This window comes from Pomacea canaliculata, linkage group LG1, assembly GCF_003073045.1.
Source record: "Pomacea canaliculata isolate SZHN2017 linkage group LG1, ASM307304v1, whole genome shotgun sequence".
In the NCBI taxonomy this organism is placed as follows: Eukaryota; Metazoa; Mollusca; class Gastropoda; order Architaenioglossa; family Ampullariidae; genus Pomacea; species Pomacea canaliculata.
In genome coordinates, this window is record NC_037590.1 from 39630235 (window position 1) to 39655476 (window position 25242).

The 25242-nt window shown below is 42.9% G+C and overlaps 1 protein-coding gene across 2 annotated transcripts in view; it reads right to left on the minus strand.

Moving 5' to 3' along the window:
• Window positions 1-471: 471 nt before the first annotated feature.
• LOC112565554 (para-nitrobenzyl esterase-like) overlaps window positions 472-25242 on the minus strand; it is a 50508-nt gene continuing 25737 nt past the window's right edge. For both annotated transcript variants that reach the window (XM_025241075.1, XM_025241066.1), the window contains exons 2-6: window positions 6981-7326; window positions 6329-6883; window positions 3267-3579; window positions 2926-2997; window positions 472-2503 (exon numbers count right to left, since the gene is read on the minus strand). In XM_025241075.1, coding sequence (XP_025096860.1) covers window positions 1899-2503; window positions 2926-2997; window positions 3267-3579; window positions 6329-6883; window positions 6981-7235 — 1800 coding nt within the window. In that variant the 5' untranslated portion in view covers window positions 7236-7326 and the 3' untranslated portion in view covers window positions 472-1898. The remainder of the gene's footprint in view (window positions 2504-2925; window positions 2998-3266; window positions 3580-6328; window positions 6884-6980; window positions 7327-25242) is intronic.

Below are 25242 nucleotides of genomic sequence, written 5' to 3' on the forward strand. Positions count from 1 at the left end.
TCCCTTTCAATTTGCATATGACTTGTCTGCAATTGTTAGAATACTTCCTGAACTTTCAAACTCTACTTAGTCTTATATCAGAAAGCATCACCACACGTCTGCTCATGCGGTCTCGACTGTTAGTGATAAGTAAGGAACAGTTTGTAATCTGATATACACACACACACGTCCCATAACTGTGACCAGCCGTTTGGATGGAGGGAGGGGACCTGATGAGACACAGATCAGCAATAATCACTAGAGAGAAATCTCTGGAAACAACAACAAAATTTTTTTATGAATGCCTTTCCGCTGCAACAAAATGAGAAGAACGGATTTCCAGAACAGTGACATGTTGAGCACCCTTGATTTGAAAGTGTGTAGTATCATGTCGTTTTTGTGGCCGGTGGATTTCAGTCTCCAGAAATTTTTTTTATTAGGTTGCATTAACAGTTTAAGTTGTCCAGCAACTGACGAGAGAAAATCCAAAGGGTGATGCAAGACATCAAGTTTATTACAAATCAAGGAAAGCAGTAAAACTTTCTGTACGAAAACATGTCCATGTGTGATAGAACATGATATATCCGCATAACACAACGATTAACCAGCTATCTCATAAAACAGTGATATAACAGGGAACAAAATACAGGTTGTTACCTTTTATAGACAGTCTCTCGTGTATATACACATACGTACAAACTCATACATGTATACATACAAATACACATGCATATATACACAAGCGCCCGCGCACACACACAAACACAAGGTTAGAATGATTTATGTATGCGAAGTACTTCAACACTGTCTCATTAGTGTGGAAACATTTTAGAGATGATCGCACCCCGCTCTTGTACAATTTGGATATAATAATAATAGCATATCAAATCTTTGTCTGCGCATGCGTGCGTGTGTTGCTTTGTCTCTCTGTTTATATACACATTATTTTATCAAAATATTAAAGTTATGACAAGTAATTACAAGACCCAAACAGATATCACAACACTTACAGTCATTTTAAGCTGTATTATAAATGGATTTCAGCCCGCATATGATAACAAAATATATATGTATAAATATTCTTTGACTTGCCAGTTATGTTTTAACATTTTCATGTCTCCTCTCCTGCAGGACAGAACAGTAATTTCGTGTGAAGATGGGATAGCCAAGATGTTGACAACAACAATTTTCGTCACCTTTGTAGTAGCTAGCATCTTTTTGCTTGTTTGACCGCCAGTTCTCTTCCAGAAATGTCAACAAGCCTGTCGTGATAAGGTAGGGAAAAAATGAAAATACAAACAAAATCCTCTACCACTGAAAGATATCCTTTTGGGCGAACAAAAAAGCAAGGCTACAATATAATGGTCTGGAATCTTAGATGATGCTCAGACCCTAGCAGAAGAAACCCGAGTCTGGCATTATGGCGGACAATTGCAGGCAGTGTGAGAACTTCCTTCCTGCGCCGCTACACAAATTCACTCGGTGTTTTGTGGAGTTGAGGGGACTGCCAGAAGGCTGAGGGAAGGAAGGGCTGGAAGGGTACAAATTCAGTAGAAACAAATGTCTTGTCTTACATACAAAGGAAAGCCAACACTGCAGCCATTTTCTGGGATGGATGGAACGGTTGTGACGTCACTGCAAACAACATGTCCAAGCCTCGGAATTTTAAAAAAATGTCTTGTTCAGATTTATTTACGAAAAAATGGGGGAGGGCTAAGAGAGAAGTGCTTCGTGGAGAAAAACATCTGCTGGGTGGAATGATTGGTGACTTCATTGCAAACACGTCCGACCATTTTGTTTTTTATTTTTATATTTATTTATAAAAGAAAGATGGGTGGAGCGCAAGACAGAAATGTCTGGTAGAGAAAGACACCAATGCTTTGAAATCTCACTTTGCATTTGAAGAGTGAATGTAACATTTAGTTGCCATCAGAGCGAGGCAAGACGCCCTTTTTCAACCAGTAGCTGCAGCGGTCTCTGTTGAAATGGTCCACCGGAAACACGTGATCGGATAATAGCGCCGTGCAAGAATGGAATGGCTGCCAGACAGGGGCTTCCGGCTGGCCGTCGCGAGCCAGGGTCATGACCTGCTGCCGCAGCACGCGCTGAAAGTCGAGGTCCAACTTCTCGGGAGTGAAACCCAGCGCAGCGAAGTCGCCGAAGAAAGCGAGCAGATCCCAAGAGTGGAAGGCGTAGGTGGGTCGCCATAGAGAATGCAAGACGGTGATTGGGTGGGAGGGGAATGACGTCACCACTGCCCTGTACACGGGCGCATGTGACAGGGCGGCCGCTGCGTCAGCCATGGCGTCGGTCGGGCAGGTGAAGCGGATGTCGCTGACCATGCTGGTGTACTGGTACTCAGGGGTCAGCTGGTCCTCGGGTGGGTAGAGCTCCAGCGCCGTGTCCGCCACGTCCTCGCCGAAGGGCGCCAGGCGTTTTCTGACCTCGCTTTCGTACCGCGACCAGGTCCAGTTGCGGATGTCCAGGTCAAAAGGCATCAGGTCAGCTTCTTGGGCCGTGGTTGCTGTTCACAGAATTTTTAAAAAGCCAATTACCGCTTAATAAAGGAAACAAGATATCTTATTTTTTGAAAAGGTAAGTCTTTCTGAAGCCGGGAAGTTAAACAAGATGTGTGATGACAGTTGAAGATAACGACATAGTAAGGATATTTTTAAAACTAAGTCGACATTTTGATACTTAAAATAAATAAAGGTTATAACAAACTAAGTAAAAGTATCATCAGATAAAAGTACCATCACATTTGTGTACAGAACAAAATCATTAACTTCATTTAGTAGTTTTCTTTCCAATACTAATAACATGTACCTATTGACCAGCAGACGAGGCGAGTTGTGCTAAAAAGAACCCTCCCGATTCAACCTCAAAAATGTTACTAAAAATATCAATAATCCGAAATGCCAACAGTAATGAATAGTGTTCACTCACTGAACAAAGTCGGAACGCTGTTTCCTCGCCCTCGGTGCCAGGTATCTAACGGCGATGATGTGAGAACATAACCTGCGAAACACACAAGTACATTGTGAGAAAGACACTGTCTCAACACTGAGCTTATGTGACACACCTGACCACAGGTACATTGTGAGAAAGACACTGCCTAAACACTAAGCTTATGTGACCTTTGTAAGACATTTGTAAAAGGTATCTCGCCGTGCACGAGCATCTCAGACTTTACCAGCAGTTGTCTCTCACCAGCAGTGTTCTTACAGCAAAACCTAAACTGAGTTTCTCACAAAAATAAACATCAAATTTTACACACAAGTTCTCACCATCAATAACAGGAGTGAGACCGGCGATAGGGCCCGGCTGGGGAAGGTCGAAAAGGTCCTCGGGGTCCCAGTACACCTTCCAGGGTGAAGCTCGAATAAGGTCTGAGGCGGTGAGGCTCATGAGACACTCCAGGTCAGCACAGCCGGTCTTGTTGAGAAGGACTAGGTTGTCCTGCGAGGCTGACCGCATGTCCTTCGGCAGCAATGGAAGGGGACTGGACACCCAGGTCCTGTGGAACAGGCCGGCGGCCAGGGGCGAAGCCAGCAGGGCCGAGATGGACGAGCCCCCTGAACTTTGACCGAACACTGTCACCTGCAAGCAAAGGCCCGAGAGATGAGAGGTGAGATTTCTAGGTGCCGATATCTCCACCGGTGACTGAGTCATGGCGGTCAGTTGGATTCTTGATTCGACCTGCTTCAGATGTGTGTATATTCTTGCATACGCGTGCGAACAAACACACGGACACACTACAAACACACAAACGCACGCGCGCGCTCACTCCTACTACGTTGAGGTTTCACCTGTCTTTAACTCCAGGTTGCTCTTACTAGTGATCCTGAAAGGAAGTAGTAAATAATCTCAATTCTACATTTTGGTACATAGCAGGTTCAGAATTCCCCACGGATTACTTACTCTTTCCTAATTCTGCAAGGGTGTCATGGGGCAGTTACATTCAACCTCATTACAGAAAAATGTTAGTCCCCTTTCAATGCGACACCTGCCAGCGATGATGCTCTTCTAATCCTAGAAGCGATGAAGCAGATAATCTTGACCTGTGGGTGTAGAAGTGGGTGTGGGAATGAGAAAGAGGCGAAACATCCGACAGGACCAGGACTCGGTATCGTGGTCTTTCCTCGGCTAAGGCAGGAGTCTCATAGCATCTCATCTTGTCTTTGATGTTTTCAGACGACACATGAAATAAGGGAAAGATAATTTCATCAGCTTCCGCTGTTTCCAAGTTCCCCGCTAAAACCCACATTCCAGGCAACCAGGAGAATCCGCACAAAAACATTTAAATTAAATAACCGGCTTGCAATGGCAGCGTCTGAAATCCTGATTACTTCATGTTTGCCAGCCTCTCAATGACGAGGGCGGAATATTTTACGCATCTGTGTAAATAACAAAGGTTAATATCACTCACAAACGTGATGGAAAATTAAAGGTTATCCAAAGCAGGAGTATGACTCGATTAAAAAAAAAAATCACTATAAATATTAGCGGCGATGGTGTCAACGATTGCAAGGAGGATCAGTCATTGGCGAGCTACTTTGTGTCAAATGTATCTGTGGCCCCTAACTCGTATATTTATAGAAACAGCGAAATGAAGCGAACTTCAGGCTTTGTACAAGGGATTAAAGTGACTTTTCACGGAGACCACTCAGTGATGTCTTTTCTTCCTGTCATGCCTCTTGCTGTCAGCATCCCATGACCTCAGGACTAACATCTGATCAGATTTTGCCGAAAGATGCCATGCTGGCTTCTTCGTTGAGAAAAGTTCGATATTTTGAGAAAACCCAAGCAAAACAATCTAAAAACCGACAATGTTAATGTTCGTCTTATTATTTTTACTATTATTATCTAATTTATTATTGAGAGAAAGAGAAAAGAAAACCAAGAATGAAACTTCTTCATTTTTAAGTCATCAGACATTACTGACCTTTGCATGCTTACAGCCAGTCACCAAATAACCTTTTATTTCAAAAAAAAAAAAAAAAAAAAAAAATAGGGGGTCCTCAAAAATGTAATATTCTCTCTATAACAAACGTATCATCTGACTACAAAAACAGTTATTTCTAATGGATTTCTTGTTAAGACTTTTTATAAACGGTAATGGACAATACCAATAGACTTCCTTTTGGAAGAACAATCATGCAACAGGACAATAATCACGCAGTCTGTTTTTTAATCCCAAGATATTTCAAAGGACAGTCGGCCGAGAAACACGAAAACAAAAATTTACAAAAATAATAATAAATCACAGAAGTCTGTGTCACGCTAACATGAAAGAGAATGAGCGATGGGAAAGCCAATTTTCTAGACATACTTTTTTGTAAGAAAGGGATATTATTCCCCCCTCCTCTCAGGGGAAAAAACTAAATTACCAAACATTCTGCAGGAGGACCACCAGCATGACGAACATTGCGTGTTTTATATGTCATAATAAAATTCAACCATATTGCTCCGCTTAAGTTAATACTAGTGGCGGGGCAATCAATATATCTTCCTCTCTATTTCACGGTTGAGAAGCTTGTTCCTGAATGCTTAGATGTGACCAAAATAACTAGAGGAATTCATTGTGCCTTCCCCTGTCTGGAAAAACCTTATTCCATCAATGTCATTATTTCTAGTCGATAGGAACATAACTGCTACATTTTTTGTGTTCAACAGAACGATGAAATGAATTGGCAAAAAAAAAAAAAAAATCACAAGAACTATCAACCGCTCTCCATCGCATCCAGTATGCTATTGGTGTTCACAGGAAGCAAGGTGCCGTAACCTAGTAACGAGTTAGTTATCCTCTAGCTTGCTCAGTAGTTTGAGAGGGATGTCGTACTTCAGGACTCTGAGAACTCAGGATGAGCAAATAAGATAAAGATCACAGGTTTCTCTCTCCCCTACTCCCCTGTTTGTCTTCCTCTCTCCAACATCTCAGATGAAGGTCTGTGTTAGTGACAGACGGCTAACTGCATTATCCCCACACTTCCCCTTGAATTAAGAAATATTCCTTCGTCCAAAAAACTTCTGAACACTTTCGTGAAGAAATACCATATATCAGCCAACTTGACCCCGCAAGGGTAGCAGATCAAAGGCCATGTCCTGTGGGTTTGCGCCGTCTAACGATGCAATCTTCAACAAAATTATTTGGGTTCCGGCACTCACGTACAAATAGAAAGAATTGAGTAGGGGAGACAGAGACAGAGATAAAAAAGAGAGCTTGAGAAAGATCTTAACACATCGTAGGGCTTTGAACCCGTTTTTCCAAACATTCACAATTTTTTGCCCGATCTTACATTGAAAAACAGTACACTGTACTATACAACTATTTTACAACTCCGATTACCTTATTAGGGTTGCCTCCGAAGTTCTTGATGTTGTCCCTCACCCATCGTAGTGCCAACAGCTGGTCCAGTAAACCGTAATTACCCGACCTCCTGGTGCCAGAGGCCTTGGACAGAAGGTCAAGGCTCAGAAAGCCTAAAGGCCCCAACCTGTAGTTGAAGCTGATATACACAGCGTTTGTGCTGGTGGCCAGTTCGGGGGTAGGAGAGTATCCGGGAGTGTTTCCACTAAGGTACACGAGAAAGCCGCCATGTATCCAGACCATGACGGGTAGATTGGCCAAAGGGTCCAAGGTCGGAGTCCAGATGTTGAGATACAGACAGTCTTCGTGGCCAACGATGTCCGAGTAGCTGAGGTTCCCTGCGGGATGCGGACATGGGCTGCCAAACCTCGTAGCAGAAAAGGTTCCCGACCAGCAGGTGCCTGCGGAGTGGGACATATGCAAGGGTTCCTTCCATCGCCGCTCTCCTGCAGGTGGTCTGGCATAGGGGATGCCCCTGAACACGTGCACACCTTTTTCGATGACACCGCGAACTGGTCCGCACAGTGTATGAGCCTGCAACGGGTGACAGTTGTGTTAGAGCGACAAACACGTGACCTGGTCTAAGCAAATGAATGCGCGCGCACACACACACACAGACAGCAACCCTCACCTCGGGGTAAGCGTGGTCCTGGCGGTCCACCGCTAGGCGGCCGTCCCACGACAGCACCGTGCCCTGCCAGGACGGGACGAGGACAAAGACGTAGACGAGCGAGACGAGCAGCGACACCATGCACACGACGAGGATAGAGATGACGACGGCGTAGAACTTGCACGTGCTGGGGCTGGTGTTCAGCCGGCGGCGCACGCACACATCATGGAAGGGTCCCTTCTCCTTCAGCAGCAGGTACTCCACATCACTCGACATTGTTTGCTAAGGGGCGGGGCTTCCGTGAGGGTCGGGTGGTGGTGACATGCGCAGTCCAAGGCTACTATCAACAGGGTATCAGTCCCCCAATCTGTTGAGATGATCAGGAATATTATTAGCGCCAATGCCAACTTTTGGCAGAAAGAATGTTTGCTAGTCGCAAAACCTACAAATAACACAAAGAACTAAAATTTTTATTCTGCAGGAAAGTACAGATCTTAATCAGAGACATGAGGAATATGTGACTATGACAAATACATATTTGTTGGTCATGTTTAACATATGTGGAACACTATGACTGGATCTTTCCGTGAAAGTCACAAATTCATTAATACTTGTCTGGTTAATAAGTTTCATTTTGGGACATATTTGAGAATGTGAAACTGTGAAAGCTGGGATATGGTGTGTCCAGTAAAAAGACTATTTTTTGTCCCATACGTGTGCAACATTCACATTATGTTCTCCTTGCAATTAAAGCACTATACCTAAAGAATATACAGTTTTCCCAAGTTCTGACTAAGTACCCGTTTGAAACTATCTTTCTCACAGAAGAGTGATACAAATAAAGCCGTCACTCCCACTATTTTAAAAAAAACAACATGTATTTGTAAAAGCCCGTTTGACTGCAATCTTCGGATGTGTAATCCATATTACTGAGCTCAACATTACCCAGAATTGCATTTCACGCTGATGGACCGTCCCTAATGTCCTATCCACCCGCCACATGTCATCGCCAAACCCACATGTGACGACATTAGCTACTTGCAATATGTTCCCGTCTCGAATCGCCAAAGCTCGTAAATTGGGTCTTCTTCGCAATAACAAAGACATTAAGGTCAGACGAAAAACAAATTTAGTCGTATAATCGCTCCCGAAAATGGCCGTGCTCGGTGCATCCAAATGGATTTCATTTCTGGCTGACGCTCGCCACAGAAGTAACCGTTAACCTTCGGAGGTCTCCACAAAGAGAACTTTTTTTTGCAGGCAAGAGCTGCTACTCATTCTGACAGCAGACAGGCTCATGGTAAATGGTACTGACAAGAGACACACAATCGTCAAAGCCGAGAAAGCGGTGCCCTATCGTCGAGCCGCCAGAAAAACCGAAAGGAAAAGGTGGAATGCGAGGTGAAGGAGTGCATTCTTCCTCCATTCGAGGAAAATCTGCTTTAGGAACTTTCCTGTTTCTTTTATCAAAAATGATAATAATAATAATAAATAAATAAAAATAATAAATAAACTAATAAAAAGCTTTGAAGATATTTTCTCTCACATGCACACATCTTCGCCCAGACACAATTTAATATTAAGCCACAGCCAGCGGTGCAATATGAACTGCTCTATGTCATTAGGAGGCCGAGGAAAGGAGTGTTTTTAGATAAACATGAAAGGCGAAATGATTGAAAACGGAGAAACCGAGAAACGGATTAAGGAGACGTTGAAGCAAATAACACGCAGGGTAAGAAACATTTATCCAGATATTTTAAAAAACTTCAAGAGAGTGAGTATTGCACCCAACGAGCAGCTGTGTAATGAGCAGAGCATCAGTTTATCAGACATTTTCTAGGCCACCTTCAAGAACTTCCTGTCTCGAGCTCTTAATTTTAAATGTCATGACGGCATTGGCAGTTGAAATGTTAATCCAGTTAACATAAAAAGTTCTAGTTCAGAATTTAATAGACTTAATTTGAAAACCTTAAACAATGATAACTCCACATGAGAGAAAACGCAGTCCATCCTGTCAGGCTTCGGCAGTTAGAAAACTGTCAGCAAACAAGTTACAGAACAGCGCTCGGCATTCTATTCTTTTTTTCAGCGAGCTTGGTGTGTAGTGGCCTTGTTAGTGAAATAGTCAGTCTTATTTTCGAACTGGATGAGGACACTGTCGGCGAATAGGTCATGGATCTGCACTTGACTTACTGTTGGAGGCCAACTGCAGACTGTGTGGTGTGACCTCTGACCTCATTTCTTACCATTTTCAGCTCTGGCTTTGGACACCAAGGCTTGTAAACGAGTATTCGAAATCACCTGAAAAGGTTGGAAAGAAGGGTTGGATGTTGGGCGTTCGTGTGCAAACAGATGCTGATGCGGTCAGACCACACAGTCTCTAGTGGCCTGGCAATGCAGACACAGGTGGCGCTGAGGGACTTTGCTGTGTGGGGTGTGCCAGTGCCCGCAACAAGACGCCGGTCTCGTAATGTGGCATGTCAGTCTTCATGAGAAATTCCTTTTGCCTGCTGTCCCTAAGCTCTAAGCTAGCCAATTGTATTACTATAAACGCACGCATGCACGCACGCACACACACACATACAGTTAATGAATTTTATGTATGAAAACTAGGTATAAACCCATACATTGCCAGCATTTAAATAAACAATAAATGCAACCGGTTCCCATAAAAAGTCACAAACACTGAAGTGAACTTAACATTGTCAAATATATTAGCAATACTTATAATAACAGCAATTTATTCTACGTTTCATTTTAAATGTCAGTAACTTATTTTTTATCAATGAATTCCTGTTAATTGCATCGATTAACGGATTTTAACACTAAACTTTACTTGATATTTCCATCCTTCTCGTCAGGGTTTTCATTCTGCCGATCGAACCCAAACCTAAACCGTGTATACAACAGGAAATAATAATCTTGTAGAGGTTTATGTGCTCGCTTTAACTTGTATGATTCCTCGACGGCCTCCTCCCTCCAGAATTGTAGTTCATCTTCCTGTCTGTTTGTTGTTGTTTTTTATTTTGCACCAAAATCCACATCTACTTCATCAACTCATGTAGATTCATGGAAGCCATTCCCATCCCCAGTTGTTTTTTATTCTGTTATTTTTGTCGATTTGAACCGCACGAAAAGAAAATAGCTTCTTCAACTTCTGCAAAGTGGCCAATAAGAATGGTTATAAATATGTGGCAAGACCAATGTGAGAATTTAAAATGGCCAATCAGAGCCTCTTTCTGGTTTGGTTGCGACGTTTGATTGCTCGTAAACTAACCCCAAGTCGAACTTTAAATTTCAAATCCTAACAAATGAAAACCCATCACCGCCCCTACAAAAAAGGCAGGAGAAATAAAAACTCGGATTTCCTCATTTGACAAATTCGAAAGATTGAGGACATTCAGGATTCCGTTGTCTGAAATGACGGAGGGATGGATGACCTTTCTGCCCTGTATTTTCTCTTGCTCTTTAAGCTGATGAGAACTTTCAGAAGTACACTCTTTCTCTGTATGTGTGTCCCAACTTTCCAGCTTTCACCCATGGAGATCTTCAGAAATTTAATAGAGAGGACAGCAATTGGGATATTTCATAAATCGACCTAAGTTAATAGAGACGACAGCAGGTCTTTATAAATCTCTGGAAATTTAATAGAATGAACATTAGTTTACTGGTAAATTGCGCGAAATCCATGTAGAAGAATTACACTAAGTGCACTGATGTTTTGGATGTCTGAAGCAGAAAGAATGCAGGAACTGCCAAACATGGCGTGAGTACCGTGCAGGCGGTTGTTAAGAGCAAGCTAACAGATATAAACAAGTCGTAAACTTGAAGCGATGTTGCCCAGTCGAGGAATATTGATAATCGATAACAGGATGTCGGGAAGAGACCACGGTAGTAGATCGTTAACAGAAGCCTTACCATCGGCGCAATTTTCAGGATTAAATAATACATGGGGCATTTGACGGTTAGTATGCGTTAGTACAGTGGGAGGAGCGTTTGGGGCGAGTGACAAGACAGAAAGGCATACAGAGAGAGTCTATGTATGTGTGCGTGTGTGTGTGTGTGCACTCTCATCAAGTGAAAGCAAGAGAAAACAAAGGGAAGATAAGTCGCAGTCAGCCATCCCACAGCCATTCCAGACAATTGAATCCTGAATGTCTCCTGAATTATGCATTTTCTGACACCATCGCGGCTCGGCTAAAGGCGAGGACAGGCAGAAACTATTTCTCCTGTTTGATGATAAATACAGTAGGAGCAGAGGATTAAAGGGGTGGGGAGGGAGGAGAAAAGAGGGGAAAGAATGGAGAAAACAATTCCTGCTCAATATTCCTGATCCTACCAGCACACGCGACGACTGCGGGGCACGTTTCATGCCCTCGGTGGGTGCGCGCTGTCCTCATTGAGTTCCAGAGCACGTGACACTGTACGCCACCCCGCTCTCGTGCCATGGGTCAGCCACGTGACAGTGCCGGGGCCAGGACAAGCCTTTTTGAGATGCATGCACAATTCCCCTAAAAGCTGGTCATCAAACACGCTCATTACCAAACAAATTGCAAGTTACGGATGTTACTTAAAAGCCTCAGTCATGAGTTACTTCTGTCTGCGCTTGAAAGGAAACAACTGAAATCGATCTTTGAGATTGATTCTCCTGTTTCACTTCTCTTTTTCTTTTCCCGTGCCCCCACACACGCACACACACGCTGCTTATTCAACACTTCAGGACAGAAGTCTCAACGGCCACTTTGATCACAACACCCAGAATGCCACGCGGCCGCCTGACAGTCATTCGGACAACAGGGCGATGTTTAATGATGCGATAACGGAAGACGACCAACGAGTACGCGGACAGAATGCAGACAAATGGAAGAAAGTCTGCAATTAGTACTTCACTCCTCGTTGCAAGAAGACAGATTCGGACTTAGAAGCTAGAGAGCAGGTGTCTCCATAGAAACAGTGGTGCGAGTAATGAGAAACAATTGTGCAGCCTGTTCCTTCCAGCACAAGCCCGCATTTTCTAGCGATTGCACCTGCAAGTGCCTGATAGCGCCTGCCAGTGCCTGAATGCATTTGCCTGCACCTGCACAGATACTGGATCACATTTAAACCCACACTTGAAAGTAATAAATGTAATGGACCTTTGAATACAAACAGATTAACGGTCAGGTCGAGTCGGTCTCAGTGTGGTGGTGCACAAAGAACTCTATTGCCAAGAATCGCATCTTGTTGCTATGGTAACAAGTGCCAAAACAAAATTTTCGCATTTTCGAGACAGTGCTTGTTGACGCCTGACACGCAGCACCCAACATCTTTCGCTTGCCTCGAATCTGCCACAGACCAGCAAATTACTTGCCACAAAAAAACCAAACTTCCAGATGGCAGGACGACCAGCCAATAAAATGTCCTCTGAGATCTGCTGTCCTATCGGCTAGCTATGACAAGTTTTTCGCATCATATTAAACCATGGCAATCACGAACCTCCCAGCTACCAAGCTGATAAAATCTGATTATCTCATGAAATGGAGCTTTCACAAGACAAGAAGTCGCCAAAGTATCGTGGAAGCAAATATTCCCAGAAAGAAAATTCACTTCTACAGTTAGTTAACGGTTTTTTAGCCATTTTGATATTTGTCTGATATGTATTTCATTGTGTTTATCTTGGCACCCCACAACTGACCAGCTTAGAGACTGTCATTATGTCTTTCAGGCGGTCGAGAAACAAGACCAGAAACTCACCAAACGGAGTTCGGTGGCAGCACTCGTTGGAGGAAAACGAACGGAGGGACTTTGTCATTCTACATCAGTGACAAGACAAAACGACAGCATATCATCGGCCTAGTAATGCGAATTTTTTAAAACTTTTGTTCTCAAAGCCATAAAAATGGTTTCTCTATTATTCTTCGCCCTTTTTATTAATCTTTCTTCTCCGTGGCTGAAGGAAACAGGGAGATCGCCAGATGCCTTTCAGGAAAGTCGGCAAAGTTGTTCATTCGTCTATTTTTCATCCGAACATTTTTTTTGTCTTGCTTCTCTGGCTCGCGAGGCTGAGGGTGAGTTTGCACAGGCGACAGTGTGGGTGAGACTGGTCGTACGGTGAGTTTGCACAGACAAGTTGATGCTGGACTCCAGGCATTACTGGAAATTTTTCTGATGATGGACTTGAAAAAATGTGCTAGTGATGAAGACGACTTTCAGCTGTAGTAGAGCCTTTAGTCGAGATAAACTATAAAATACAGCCTCATTATCTCACTTCCGTCCATCCAACATATTTCTCTTGTTTTATTTTTAAAAAGATATAAGACTGGTATAAAGAAAGCAGAGGATTCACGGGAGGTTGATGTATATGTATATAGAGAGAGGGGATGTGTTGGGGATGGGGGAAAACCATTCTGCCTCAAAGCAGGTGGCAAAAAGCGGGTAAAAGCGAGATTTTTTTTTTAGTTTATGTACTCGAGTAGTACAAAGCGAGATAACAAGTGAGGATTGTAAGAGTCTTCTGGTCAATTTCACTCCACACCTTCATCTGCTTGCTGACCCATCCCTTTCCGGCAGCCCCCATTTGGCCAGTTTTAACATTTCATAATTATAACACCGATCTGAATTCACGGGCTTTTCTTAAAAAAAAAAAAAAAAAAAAAAAAAAATCAAGAATTAAGTCTCTCCGGTCATGTATCACCTACTCGGTGACGACTGTAGCTTCTCTTGTCTCCTTCTAGTCTGGTGACCCTTCACCTTCCCCTAGTCGTTAGACAATCGTATTCCTCAGCTATGCTCGCTCCTCTTTCTTGTCAAGTATGCGTGTTCTTATTCCTTCGAGGGTCTCTCGAGGAATGAAGAAACATAAAGCCTAGCTAAGGCGAGGGCAAAGTCAAAGAAACATACACATCTTTACCCCTGGAACTTGACCTAACAGTTCCATCCTGTGCCTTTCACAAACTAAAAACTAAAACTATCTCCACGTGGGAGGTTCAAAACAAATCGACGTTCGACATACTTAACTGTTTTCCAAGACTATTTTTTAATATTTGTTTATTTTGTTGAGATTCCTTTTGGAAATCAGACCTAGTTCAAGGCTTTCTCTTTTTTCCTCTTCATTCTTTTTTTTTTTTCGCACCATCCCCAGCATCAAATAAACAGGAAGTCACTTCATCCTCAGAGCGAGCCTTTACAGGCAAAGAGAAAAGACCGAGGCTCCCTACCACTGCATTCGTTTCTCCGAGAAATGCAAAAGAAGGAATAAAATGCCCGTGCGCGGCTCCAATGAGAAAGATCACACATTAGTCTGCATCTCCTTATGTCTCGTGGCTCTGGTCTCGTGACCATTGTCGCCATGTTTATTGCCCTCCGCACAGTTCCCGCGTCCTCTCGAAGATCCCTTCGCGTCGTAAAGATGCCCGATGCCTCGTCTCTATTCACTCTGCACCACAGCTGCGAGCCCCCGCCAAAGCTCGACATAATGGCGATCCACAATGTGTTGTAGTCCACAGGCAAAGAGCACTTGCAAATGACTGTACTGTCTGAATCCCTTCTGTCTTCTCGGTCTACAGACACGGGTTGATACTTTATCTCGTAGTGTTCAACTTCTAAAATGTCCTTTGGTCACATGCGTGTAAGATTCTCAGAGTTCAGATATCAAAAACTTTAATTCGCTCGCGCGTGCGCGTACACACGCACACACAGAACTATGTATCGCTTATCGAGAAATGTTTTGAGGAAGGCACCGTTAGGCACTTTCAATGTTTGGTGATCATAGATTGTATTTTACACAGAGCTACATGGTATTGTTTATCATCATCATCTATTATTCATAGATGTATGTTTTTATACGACTGGCAGGCATTTCAGTACGACCAGTCGGACTACCGTTGTTTATGCGGTCTGTCCTTGCGGCTAATGACTGTTTCTTTAGTACTAAAGACAAAAGCAGAAAGACAGGAAAGAAGAAAGAACTGTGCACACACACACACTGATTGGAAGTCCGCCCGTTACGAAAGACTGGCAATGCAAACTACCCATATTGTGATAAATGCCAGCTTAGATGAGATCTCTCTTTTTTTTTCTTTTTTTTTTTTTTTTTTTTTACAAAGCACCATCAGCATTGTGGTCGATCGCAATAAGTTCCTCTTAAAACTGTCAACCCGTTTCAGTGAATCGACAGTTGGCGAATGTCAAAGGAAGCCTCCCACACACGCGGACGTGTTTCAAAAACGGGGAAATAACTCGCATCATAAATCTCAGCCTCGAAGAGAAACAGTTCCCACCACCACCACCACCACCACCACCACCACCACCACCACCACGCACTAAAAGCCTCTCCCAGATTTATTAATAATCATGGGATGACTGGTGTGAAGCTGCCAATGGAAAAGAAATTCTGTCTTTCTTTCTTGAGATTTTCCAGCTGACTTTTGAAATTATTCTTTTTTTTTTTCACGAAATGTCGAGAGGAAATGAAGGCATCGACATCTAGTTTTAGCATAAATTTAGTATGATGTTTTTGCGCAAAACATAACCGAACATTAAGATACACCATGGGTTCAGAATTTTTAAAAATGGTCGCGAGCTAAAATTCATTTGCTTCTAAGACGACTACTACTAAACACTATAGTAAGTGAGCAAAAGTATTAATAATTTATGAAACTGCAAAGAGTAATTACTGAGAAAGGGCGGAGGATAATGGAATAGATAAGGAAAGAAGAGATAGCAAGGAAGGAGATGGGAGGGAATTTGGAAACAAAAGTGAGTAAAAGAGAAATTATTGGGAAGAAATAGGAGGATGCAGGTGATGATTTGTATTATTATTTTTCTCAGGTTCAGCCCGAAATCACTCCTCACATCGAAGGAACATCGTGTGGTGCTTACTGACAACATCTCATGCACAGCAGTCCTTACAACAACTCATTTAGCTACACGGTCTGTTAGCAAAAGAGACTACGATGACACAATCAAGCAAACAGAACGACATCTTGGCAAAATACAAAAATAATCAGAACACAGAACAGACACCAGGCAAGGAAATCCTGAGAGAACTAAAAGGCAGAAAACACAATCAGACACATGGCAATCAGACAAATCACAATGACAACCACACATGACAATAACAATCAGACAAATCACAATGACAACCACACATGACAATAACAATCAGACACATCACAATGACAACCACACATGACAATAACAATCAGACAAATCACAATGACAACCACACATGACAATAACAATCAGACACATCACAATGCCCCGTCTACACACCACCAAGCACTCCTCTCCCTCAGTCCACACCACAGCTTACCTCCGATGCGCTCCACTTTGATCCTCAACCTACCACCTACTCCAAGCCCCACCTCGACCGGTAAAACAGTTCCGAAAAAATGTCCTACTACCTCGGAGACACCAGCTGTTTAAACCTCTTTGCGACCGCTGCAAGCCTCGCTTACCTTCGGGACCACGGACTCACTCCTAGTGACATCGGTGAGCAGATAACTGCAGCAGCGCCCACACAGAGTTGTGGCGCCTGTTGCAACACCAGAAAGAAGCACAAGACTGGTTGGCACTATGTAAAGCCAGGCGGCGCCAGCATCGGCCTTTTTACTGGACATGTCGCGAGCGCGCAACAATCTGTCGCTCAATATTCAGAATACAAAACAGTTTGAGAGCTAACATCATGGACCAGCAACCGCTCTGATTATGTCAGACATTATACACAAAAACACAAGGATTTTTTTTTTTAAGGGGGACAGGTCGTAAGCGCGAGATAACTGCCCGGTCTGACAAAATTACTCCCCTTGGAAAAGTTTTAACGAGTAAAGCAGAAGTTGCTCTCTTGAAACTCTTTACCATTAGAAGTTTCTTGCCCATCCTCCAAGTAAATGTGTGTTTTATTTTTTACCGCGATCCATTTTCCACAGACTGTAAAGAGTGAACAAGCTTTTACGTAAATCGACTTTTTTTCTCAGTTGCTTTCTTACTCTGAAAGAATGAAAATGGCCTCTTGTGTTGAGAGATATTCCCTTGGTACCGAACCAACGAAATGAGATGATTTGCACGCCTGCATTTGGACAGTATGTATTTTCCTGACTTACCTGCAAAGAACATGCAGGTATGTCACGCATCAGGTATCAATATTTAAACACTTGACAGCCTAATCAATCAACTCATATTTTTTTTCTCAGAAAAATCCTCATGCACCGCATGAGTAGTGGGGGATGGAGAAAGACAGAAAGTGCCAGAGTGACATCGGAAGTCGCAGTCGCGAAGTCGCACATCTCTCAGCTATTTCATACCCCGGGTATTCCCATGATAAAGGCTCTCCAAGTCTCTGGGGCTCGCCCAGTCCCACCCATTGGCTTTGATATCGCCCGGCGCCAGCTTTTTCTCACGGTGCCCAGCTAAGCTGCAATAATGAGAGAATGATGAGATTGCTGTTAAGGGCCCGGCCTCCCCCGTGGCCAGCTGGTTAAGACCGGGGCTGCAGCGAAATTTACCGCGCACCTCAAGTGGCCGGGAACAAGCGCGGACAAAGATTGCGACGAGGCGACTGGACGGGAAGTGATTAGTAAAATGACCGTAAGGTTTTCATGGACCATGGCTCTTGTGTGATGAAGATGCTGTTTTATGAGAGTCTCAAGACTGTGCTCACGCGCAAAAGCGGCAGCATGACCGATTGGTTGATTAGGATTTCCGCGAGTGATGGATAGACAAATCTTTCTGGACGTGAAAGAGGACGTGAAAGATGGAATGGTGGAAAGGGAGGATGGGGGTGATGATGGTGGCAAAATACTCAAATATTACCCCTACGAAATAAAGAGGAAATTTTTTTTTCCTACGTGAGGATATTTACTCTGTTCCAGTTAAAAATTTTAATTCGCAGGTGCCACAGTTTCCCGTAGGTGCTTCTGGAAAGCACACGACCTGTCAGTGTTCAAGTTTTTAATCCCCGGTGTCATTGTCGCATTAATCTAATTAACTTAGTATTTTTTTCTCAAAGCTACTAAAAAAAACTAGAAGTGCAGACAGCACACGAACACCCACCCTGAATAGTTTGGCAAGATGCCAGTTTGGGGCGGAGGGAGAGGGAAACTATTTTTTCCACATCTTTGACCTGCAGTTGGAGAGGGCACTTTGGCCCAACAAATACATTCAATGCAAACAGTAATATGATGACCAGGAAGTCGATTGATTCGGTTAATATTGCACACGACTGTGTGCATGCATGCCAGCATGTGTGCTGAAAGTGTGTGAGCGCGTGCGTGTGCATGTGCATGCGGGAGAGGGAGAATGAGAAAGTTCAGCAGAGGAGACGAACTAATTTTTTTCCCTCATTTTTTTTCTTCAGTTTCTCCCTCTTTTCTAGTCTTGGATTTCAAGTTTAAAGTTTATTTTTCTCCAAGGCGCGATTGAGAGGTGAAAGGCTTTCAACCATGTGACATGCTAAGTCAACAACATTCATTGCGCTGAACGATGGCAGCTCTCGTGCAGCTCTCGTGCAGCTCTCGGCAAACATGCGATGTGTCAGAGTGTTATGACGGAACTGTTCGATCTCTTTCCAGGTAGGGGAGAGCTGGCTGCTCTTGCATTATAAAACATTGGGGTTATTGACTTGCGAGCACACTGCCGCTCAGGTTAGTGCAATAAGCTCATGCTTCCTGCTGGCGGCCCCCAAAAAGTGAATGCTTCGAATTAAGTGAAAATTATAAGACCTTTAAGCCTATTGCCAATATCCTGCACTGGCCAATTTCCTTTGCTTTATTCGATCTCAGGAAAATACTTCCGCCACTGGATTGCAAACTATCGAATCTGGTTTTAAAAACAGCAGTACAATGCTGCTTAGGAAGGAAATAAAAACAAATCCTAAACAAAAGAAACGACCGACTTTGTTTTAGCCATGTAAGGGTCCGTACAAAAATTCTCCAGCGATTACAATTTTAAGGGTCTTTAAAACTTAAACAGGGAATAAAAATATGTAAATAGGCAAGTCCATGCCTACAAACATCAGTCAAGCAGGCAGGGCAAAGCATACAGGTTAAGCTTGCCTTCTTTGACAACTGCTGGCGAATGAGAGAGCTGATGATGTTCGAAAATAAGAAGAGGAATAAGGTGGGAAGAAGAGAGGAAAAAGAAGAAACGAACGAAAGGAAGATGCTGAATTTTTTCCACAATGTGGCTCTACTAAAGATTTAATGCTGGGCTAAAACTACAAGGTTGTACTAACGACTAGCTTTACTGAGATATAAGGCTAGACTAATGATATGATGTTGCACCGACATTACAGGGCTTGACTGTATGGATCTGACTGGAATGATGAAATAAGGCTCGACTGGTGATATAAGGATCTGGCTATGTTAATAATACAAAGTTTCACAAAATCCAGAAAGTACAGGAGATATGATTTCTATTCGTACACCTCGGGTACTCGCTAATAACGCTTATCTCCATCCGCCAAATGTAAAAATCCGCGTTTAGTCAAGATAAAAAAAAAATGAACAACAAAGTCTGGATCAACAAGCACTCGTCAACTGCTAAGAGTGCGACAACACAGAGAAACAAGCTTGTCTTCCGGTTGCCTGACCACGCCAATGATGCCGAAGACTCCCTGCGAAAAGCTCTGGGGACAGCCGCAACATTTTGTGTAGTTTTGGACACTTTCAGGCCTAATATCTTTTAAAACTATTTTACAAAAAGCTCCTAAGCGTGTCGAATAACACAATTATAGGAGAGGTTTTTTTTGGACGAAAATCTTCTAAATAAGATAAAACAGATTCAGCTGGACTTAACATTCCATTACAACATATTAATGTAAAATGGCGACTCTCATGGAAAAGCAGCGAAAACAAAGTTTTCCATACGAAGTGGGAGCAGAACAGCTAAATGGATTATTTGTAGAATTCAAGACAACCATAATAAAATCGCATGCGCGGGCGAGGGGAGGAACACAGTGGGTATGGCGGGATGTGAACACAGAGATCACTACACTCGACTATACAAGTCATCTTGACAACGACCAGTAGACGACCACAAAGATGGCACCACTCGATCGCTCTTTGGGCAGTCGATAATTTTTTTTTCCAAACATTCCATGGTAATGAATGCAAGTAAATGATGTGTTCTGCTATAGTTTGTAAATACAAAAATTAACCAAGATTAACAATTGATGAGCATTCAAAATGTCTCCTACTACATTTTAAAACTTTGTTGGCCTGAGCGCTGTGATATCATTTCGATTTCTTCAACAACTTTAGAGATACATTTTTGTTGAAATCCAAACCGCTCAAACAATTTGGTGTTTTATTTTATCATAGGGTGTTGTGTTTGCTTTTAAACACCTGTCCCCTAAGTTAATTGTGATATCCACAGCCATCGATGGTAAGAAAACCGTTTTAGCCTGTCTACAACAGATTTACTTCAAATTTAGAAGTGAAAACCACTATTAAACACTGCTAAAGTACTCGTTCAACGGATTTTAATCAGGTAGGAGCGATTTTTGAAAAGAATAAGGTTTCAAACAGTGCTTCTTTATAACAATTTTAAGATTTTTGGTTGAATGCAAGAAGCCTCAACGCTCCATGCATACAGACTGCATCAGGAGATAGGTATATGGTGAAACGAAGTGTCACAACTATTCTATACACCTGACCGGTAGATAGCTCCGTGAACACAGGGCTCGGGAAGTTTAGGGTAGGATGTAGAAAAGAAGTTCGGAAGCTCTTAGAAGGAAAATCGCAAGGTTGGCAGCATCTCAGCAAGACTGCTCATGCGCAAAGGAAGAGAGACGGTCCTCACCAACCTCAATCACAGAAATACTTCCGAAGGTCTACTACGTCCTCAGCAGAGCAGCCATCCTGTCCAGTCCCCAGGAGGGGCTTATTTCCACAATCAAGAGAAGGGAACTGTAGTGATATGACAGCCTTGTGACATGCGTGCCACAGCAGCCTCTTCACAACTTCCCTGCCAGGCACCTCGACAATAGGCGGAACGAGCGGGTCCCCAAATATCTCAGAATGGACTGTCTAAATGCACGCACCGCCGAGAGGACAAACACACCCTGTCATCTGTTGGGTCTGCCCCTACAAAACACAATGCGTGTGCACCGAATCCTTCTGAAATAATAACAACAGCAATATATAATCATTTTCATCAGCACTTCTACATCATCGCCATGTTTTATACTAACTGTTGGTTAGGCAGATCGGAAAACGGACAATAGCTACTGTGTGGTAAATCAATGAGAATGTTACTGACATTGACGGAGTGAAATAACATTTTAAGTGGATATTACACCCTTTATACCAGCTACACTGTTACCACAAAATCTCGAATCATTAAGTCCCGAAACCAATCTCGCTGGCCTTAAATGGAAAATTGCAGAGAAAGCCTTTCTGGAGCTGTCTGATCGGTCGGCGCTTCATCCCCTTCCTGTGACAGCCTGCAGGCCTTCCACTGGACGGCTGTCCAAACTTCTTTTTGCATAAGTAAACGACTTTCAGCGCTTTTCTCTAAATAATGCGTCCAGATTTACGATGAGAACTCCCAGGTTCCCTTGGGAACATCTCCTCAACAAGACAGCTGTCTTCGACTTGAAATCTGCCTGGATTTCGTGCGCTGCAGGACAACATGAGATGTCATCTTGCAAACTTTATCCTTTAGATGAGGGTGAAGAGCTTCTTTTGTTTTGTTTTATACTTTCTTTCCTTTTTTGGTCAAGAGAAGGGATGTTCTCCCTGTGTCTGACTTTCTCACACCAAGCTTGTAGACAGACGATTTTTTTGACTGGTTGTGGCAAAAAGAAATCTTGAAAAATAAGCCTTTCAGAAGGTCTGCAAAAACAAGTCTCATTTTCAAAAAAAAAAATCCAGTGAAATTAGGTCTCGTTTTCAAAACATTCTCTCAAAATAAATATCGCTTTCAAAACGTCCACCATCCTTGGCCATTTATTGTTACTGCTTTCAAGCGGAGAGCACAGAGGGAAGGTTGCTCTCAGTATATCTGCCAACATGGACGGTTAAAAAAAAGTCCACTTAAACAAGCCATTTATCTTCACCATAAAAAGTGCTATGGACAAAATGGAGTTGTAAATGCGCGTAGAAGGGCTGCTGGTATTAGACCCATACCACTGGAAAAAACACCAGCGAAATTGCATGCAATACTCCTCACGATCCTTCGAGAAGTCTCTGAAAATGCCAACCGGTAAAAGAATCGCTAAAGGATTTAAAAACCGCTGCTACCTCTTCTCTCTCTCGTTGACTTTCACCTCTCTCTCTCTCGCTCACCCATAAAGGTGTTTTAAGTACTTTGTGTACAAACTGAACTGTCTGAGTATCTACTGCCCTGTTTTGTCTAACCTAACAGAGACACGGTTACCGCGAAGGGGTCAATGGATCACGGAAGTTGTATCGTCTCCGTATTTATTTGCGACAGACATTCGTGATGCTGCCAGTTGTCTGCCCACCTGATGGCTATAAATCTCTTGCTTCCGTTCTTTTGCGTCGGCCATTTTGCTTTGAGGTGTGGTGGCGACAAACGTCCCGCGTTTTGATTGGTGATTGTGTTCCACAGGGCCCTCTGGTACAGATAAAGATGTATTGTATTGTATTAACACATGGTAAATGACCGGTTTCCAGTAGTTATACATCTTGTTATGTTTGAACCTTAGCGCCTTATACCTTTGTCCATGAAATGCCAGTTTATGTCTCGCAGTCTGAAATAGCAAACCTATGGTTCGATTCTTGACATAACAAATGAATCGCCTGATTTTGAAAAAGCAAACCTATGGCTCTATGCAACAGGCAAAAAAGCGAATTTCTAACTCAAGTACAGCGAAAAGAAACAGAGCAGAAAAGACTGGTGTGATGGATGCCTTTCTTGTCACGTGGTACCTCCTATTTCCCGAATTAGGATTGATTTATTTTCCTTAGTGAAAGTGTACAAAGCATGGCGGCCTTGAATAATTGGCATGTAATGTTTACATTGTAACACATCAGTGTCTATCAAGTCCAACTTGCTATTTCTGCAATCTTTTCTTTTAATATCCAAACTACGGCTTTCTCCTAGAAATAGCAAACCAGTATGGTTTGTGTCTTCACGAAACAAAAATTCTACTCAGTCAGAGATTGATATTTCGATATTTTTAAAAATATCAGATAAATAACCTAAGCACCAGATAAGCATCCATTATTCTTATTAAGCCCATCATGGATGAAACTCGGGTTCGCCGAGCCCTGAGAAATGCTTCAATAATCGCGCCAATTACCGCCCTTTCCCGAAGATGCTGTTTCGTCAGCCCACGATGAAAGGTTCATTAGACTTGGCCGACAGGTTGAGTCAATGAACCGTGCATTTGAAATTCCCCGGTTCCCACTGTAAGCTCGCAGTTTAGTGAGTTTGGCACCCGCAGTGTCTCGCACCGTCTCGCGGCACTAGACGAGAAGGTGCCAAGCAAGCAGCACAGGAGGAAGTGAGAGAGAGAGAAAATGTCGGGATGTGACTCAGCTAAGCATGCAATACCATAATGTTGTGAAACTGGCAATAAAAGATTGCGACTGTTGGAATAAATGCATCGATGGCAATGCACCCATCTGGCGCTGTATTTGCGGAAATCGGGGTCTTTCCATTTATCTCTCTTCCCAATCTCTGGTCGATCCTCTAAAAGGGCCCCTGATAAGGCAAATCGATATTCTGCTTCATGGAAATTCTTTTTAACAGAATAAAATAGCGGATAATCACCTCTTTACATAGATTCCGATAGTCGGCTTGTCTACCATGTGTACACTGCTTCGTGAGATACTTTTCATGAAACTGAAGGAGGCTTTGAATCAAGATTTTTTTTCTCACCTGTTGTTTATGTCATCCGAATGGCCACAGAAGAGGTCGATAAAAGGTCTTCCTTCCAATTCTATACTTTATCTTGATACAGCTTTTTAGCTCAGTCCTGTGTTTTCTTGCACCATATCCCACCGACAAGGCCCGTATTGGAGCAAGAAACACCACAGTTGAAGTGGGAGTTGCTATTTCCCAGCTGTAATCACAGCTGTAATCACACAGCTGTTGCGGGGTGATGTTCTGACGGACTGAGGTCTGAAAGATGCAATGAGTCTACTTCCTATGATTCATATTTGGGCGGACAGGGGCAATGCAGGAGGTATTTTTGCCTTCCTGTCCCGTAATATGAATGGATTTAGGTTTAGCAGTCAGTATCCGACACTGTGTCCATCGCTTGCGATCTCTAAACACCAATGGCTGCACAGCAAGGTTGCAGTGTCACGTGGGGGCCTTGCTGTGAAGAAAAGTTCATTTCCGCCTCCAAGGTTCCGATCAGTTCCTATGGCTCCAAGAAGACGCATTAGGCTCTCGCTTTGGGACCAGGGTACAATACGATAAAACATGAGATATCTCCAGGCCTTTGATATGAATGTTGATCTGCACCACCCAAAAGACCGATTTCCTTTCAGTCCACAGCTACTTGACCGAGGGAAATTCCCCCTATTGGTGTCCTAAACCCGTAATCGCCACACTGATGCAGAGTTTGTGAGACACAGGGCAAGCAATGAAACTGTGCTACCCGGTTATAAACTTTATTAAAAGGATTAATCAAATTTTTTCTAGTAATTAAAAAAAATGTTGAGGACAAAAAAAAAAAAAAAAAAAAAAAAAAAAAAAAAAGAGGAGTTACTGACCGCCCTCGCCATTTGCGGGTTTCGCTTCTGCGGTTCTAATTATTTGCAGGTTTTCCATCAACAATTAAATTAGTGATGTCCCTTTGCCTGTCTTGAGGGACTCCTTTTATTAACTTTTTTTTCTTTTTTGTCTCGTCTCCGGGTCTACGTCGACTTGGTGTCTCCTCCTCCTCCTCCTGTTTTGTGTGGTTTTTTTGTGTTGCATCATAACCCTGTTTTCTGTTGTTCTAGTCCTGTCCCAAGCCGTTTCCACCTGTCGACCATTCTGCCACTATAATTCTATGTAGCCGATTGTTCATCTGCACTATCTTGTTTTAATATAGGGGATTACTGTCTCCATTTTCTGCAATTCTAACTTCTTTTTTATCTACTTTCCATGCACTCTTAACATTTTCTCATCCTTGTGCTTTCGTCACTACATTTTCCATCACATAAATGAAAAGACAAGCAGAAAAAGAGAAATATTTAAGAAATTTACAATTATAAACCTTGTCAAACTGCATAAATTACTATGCGGCGGCATTCTTTCTCAATCCATTCTTTCTCACCTTGCAGGGCGCATGCAGTCAACTCGCAAAGACGATGATTATCATCGCCTTTCACTCCATTGTTTC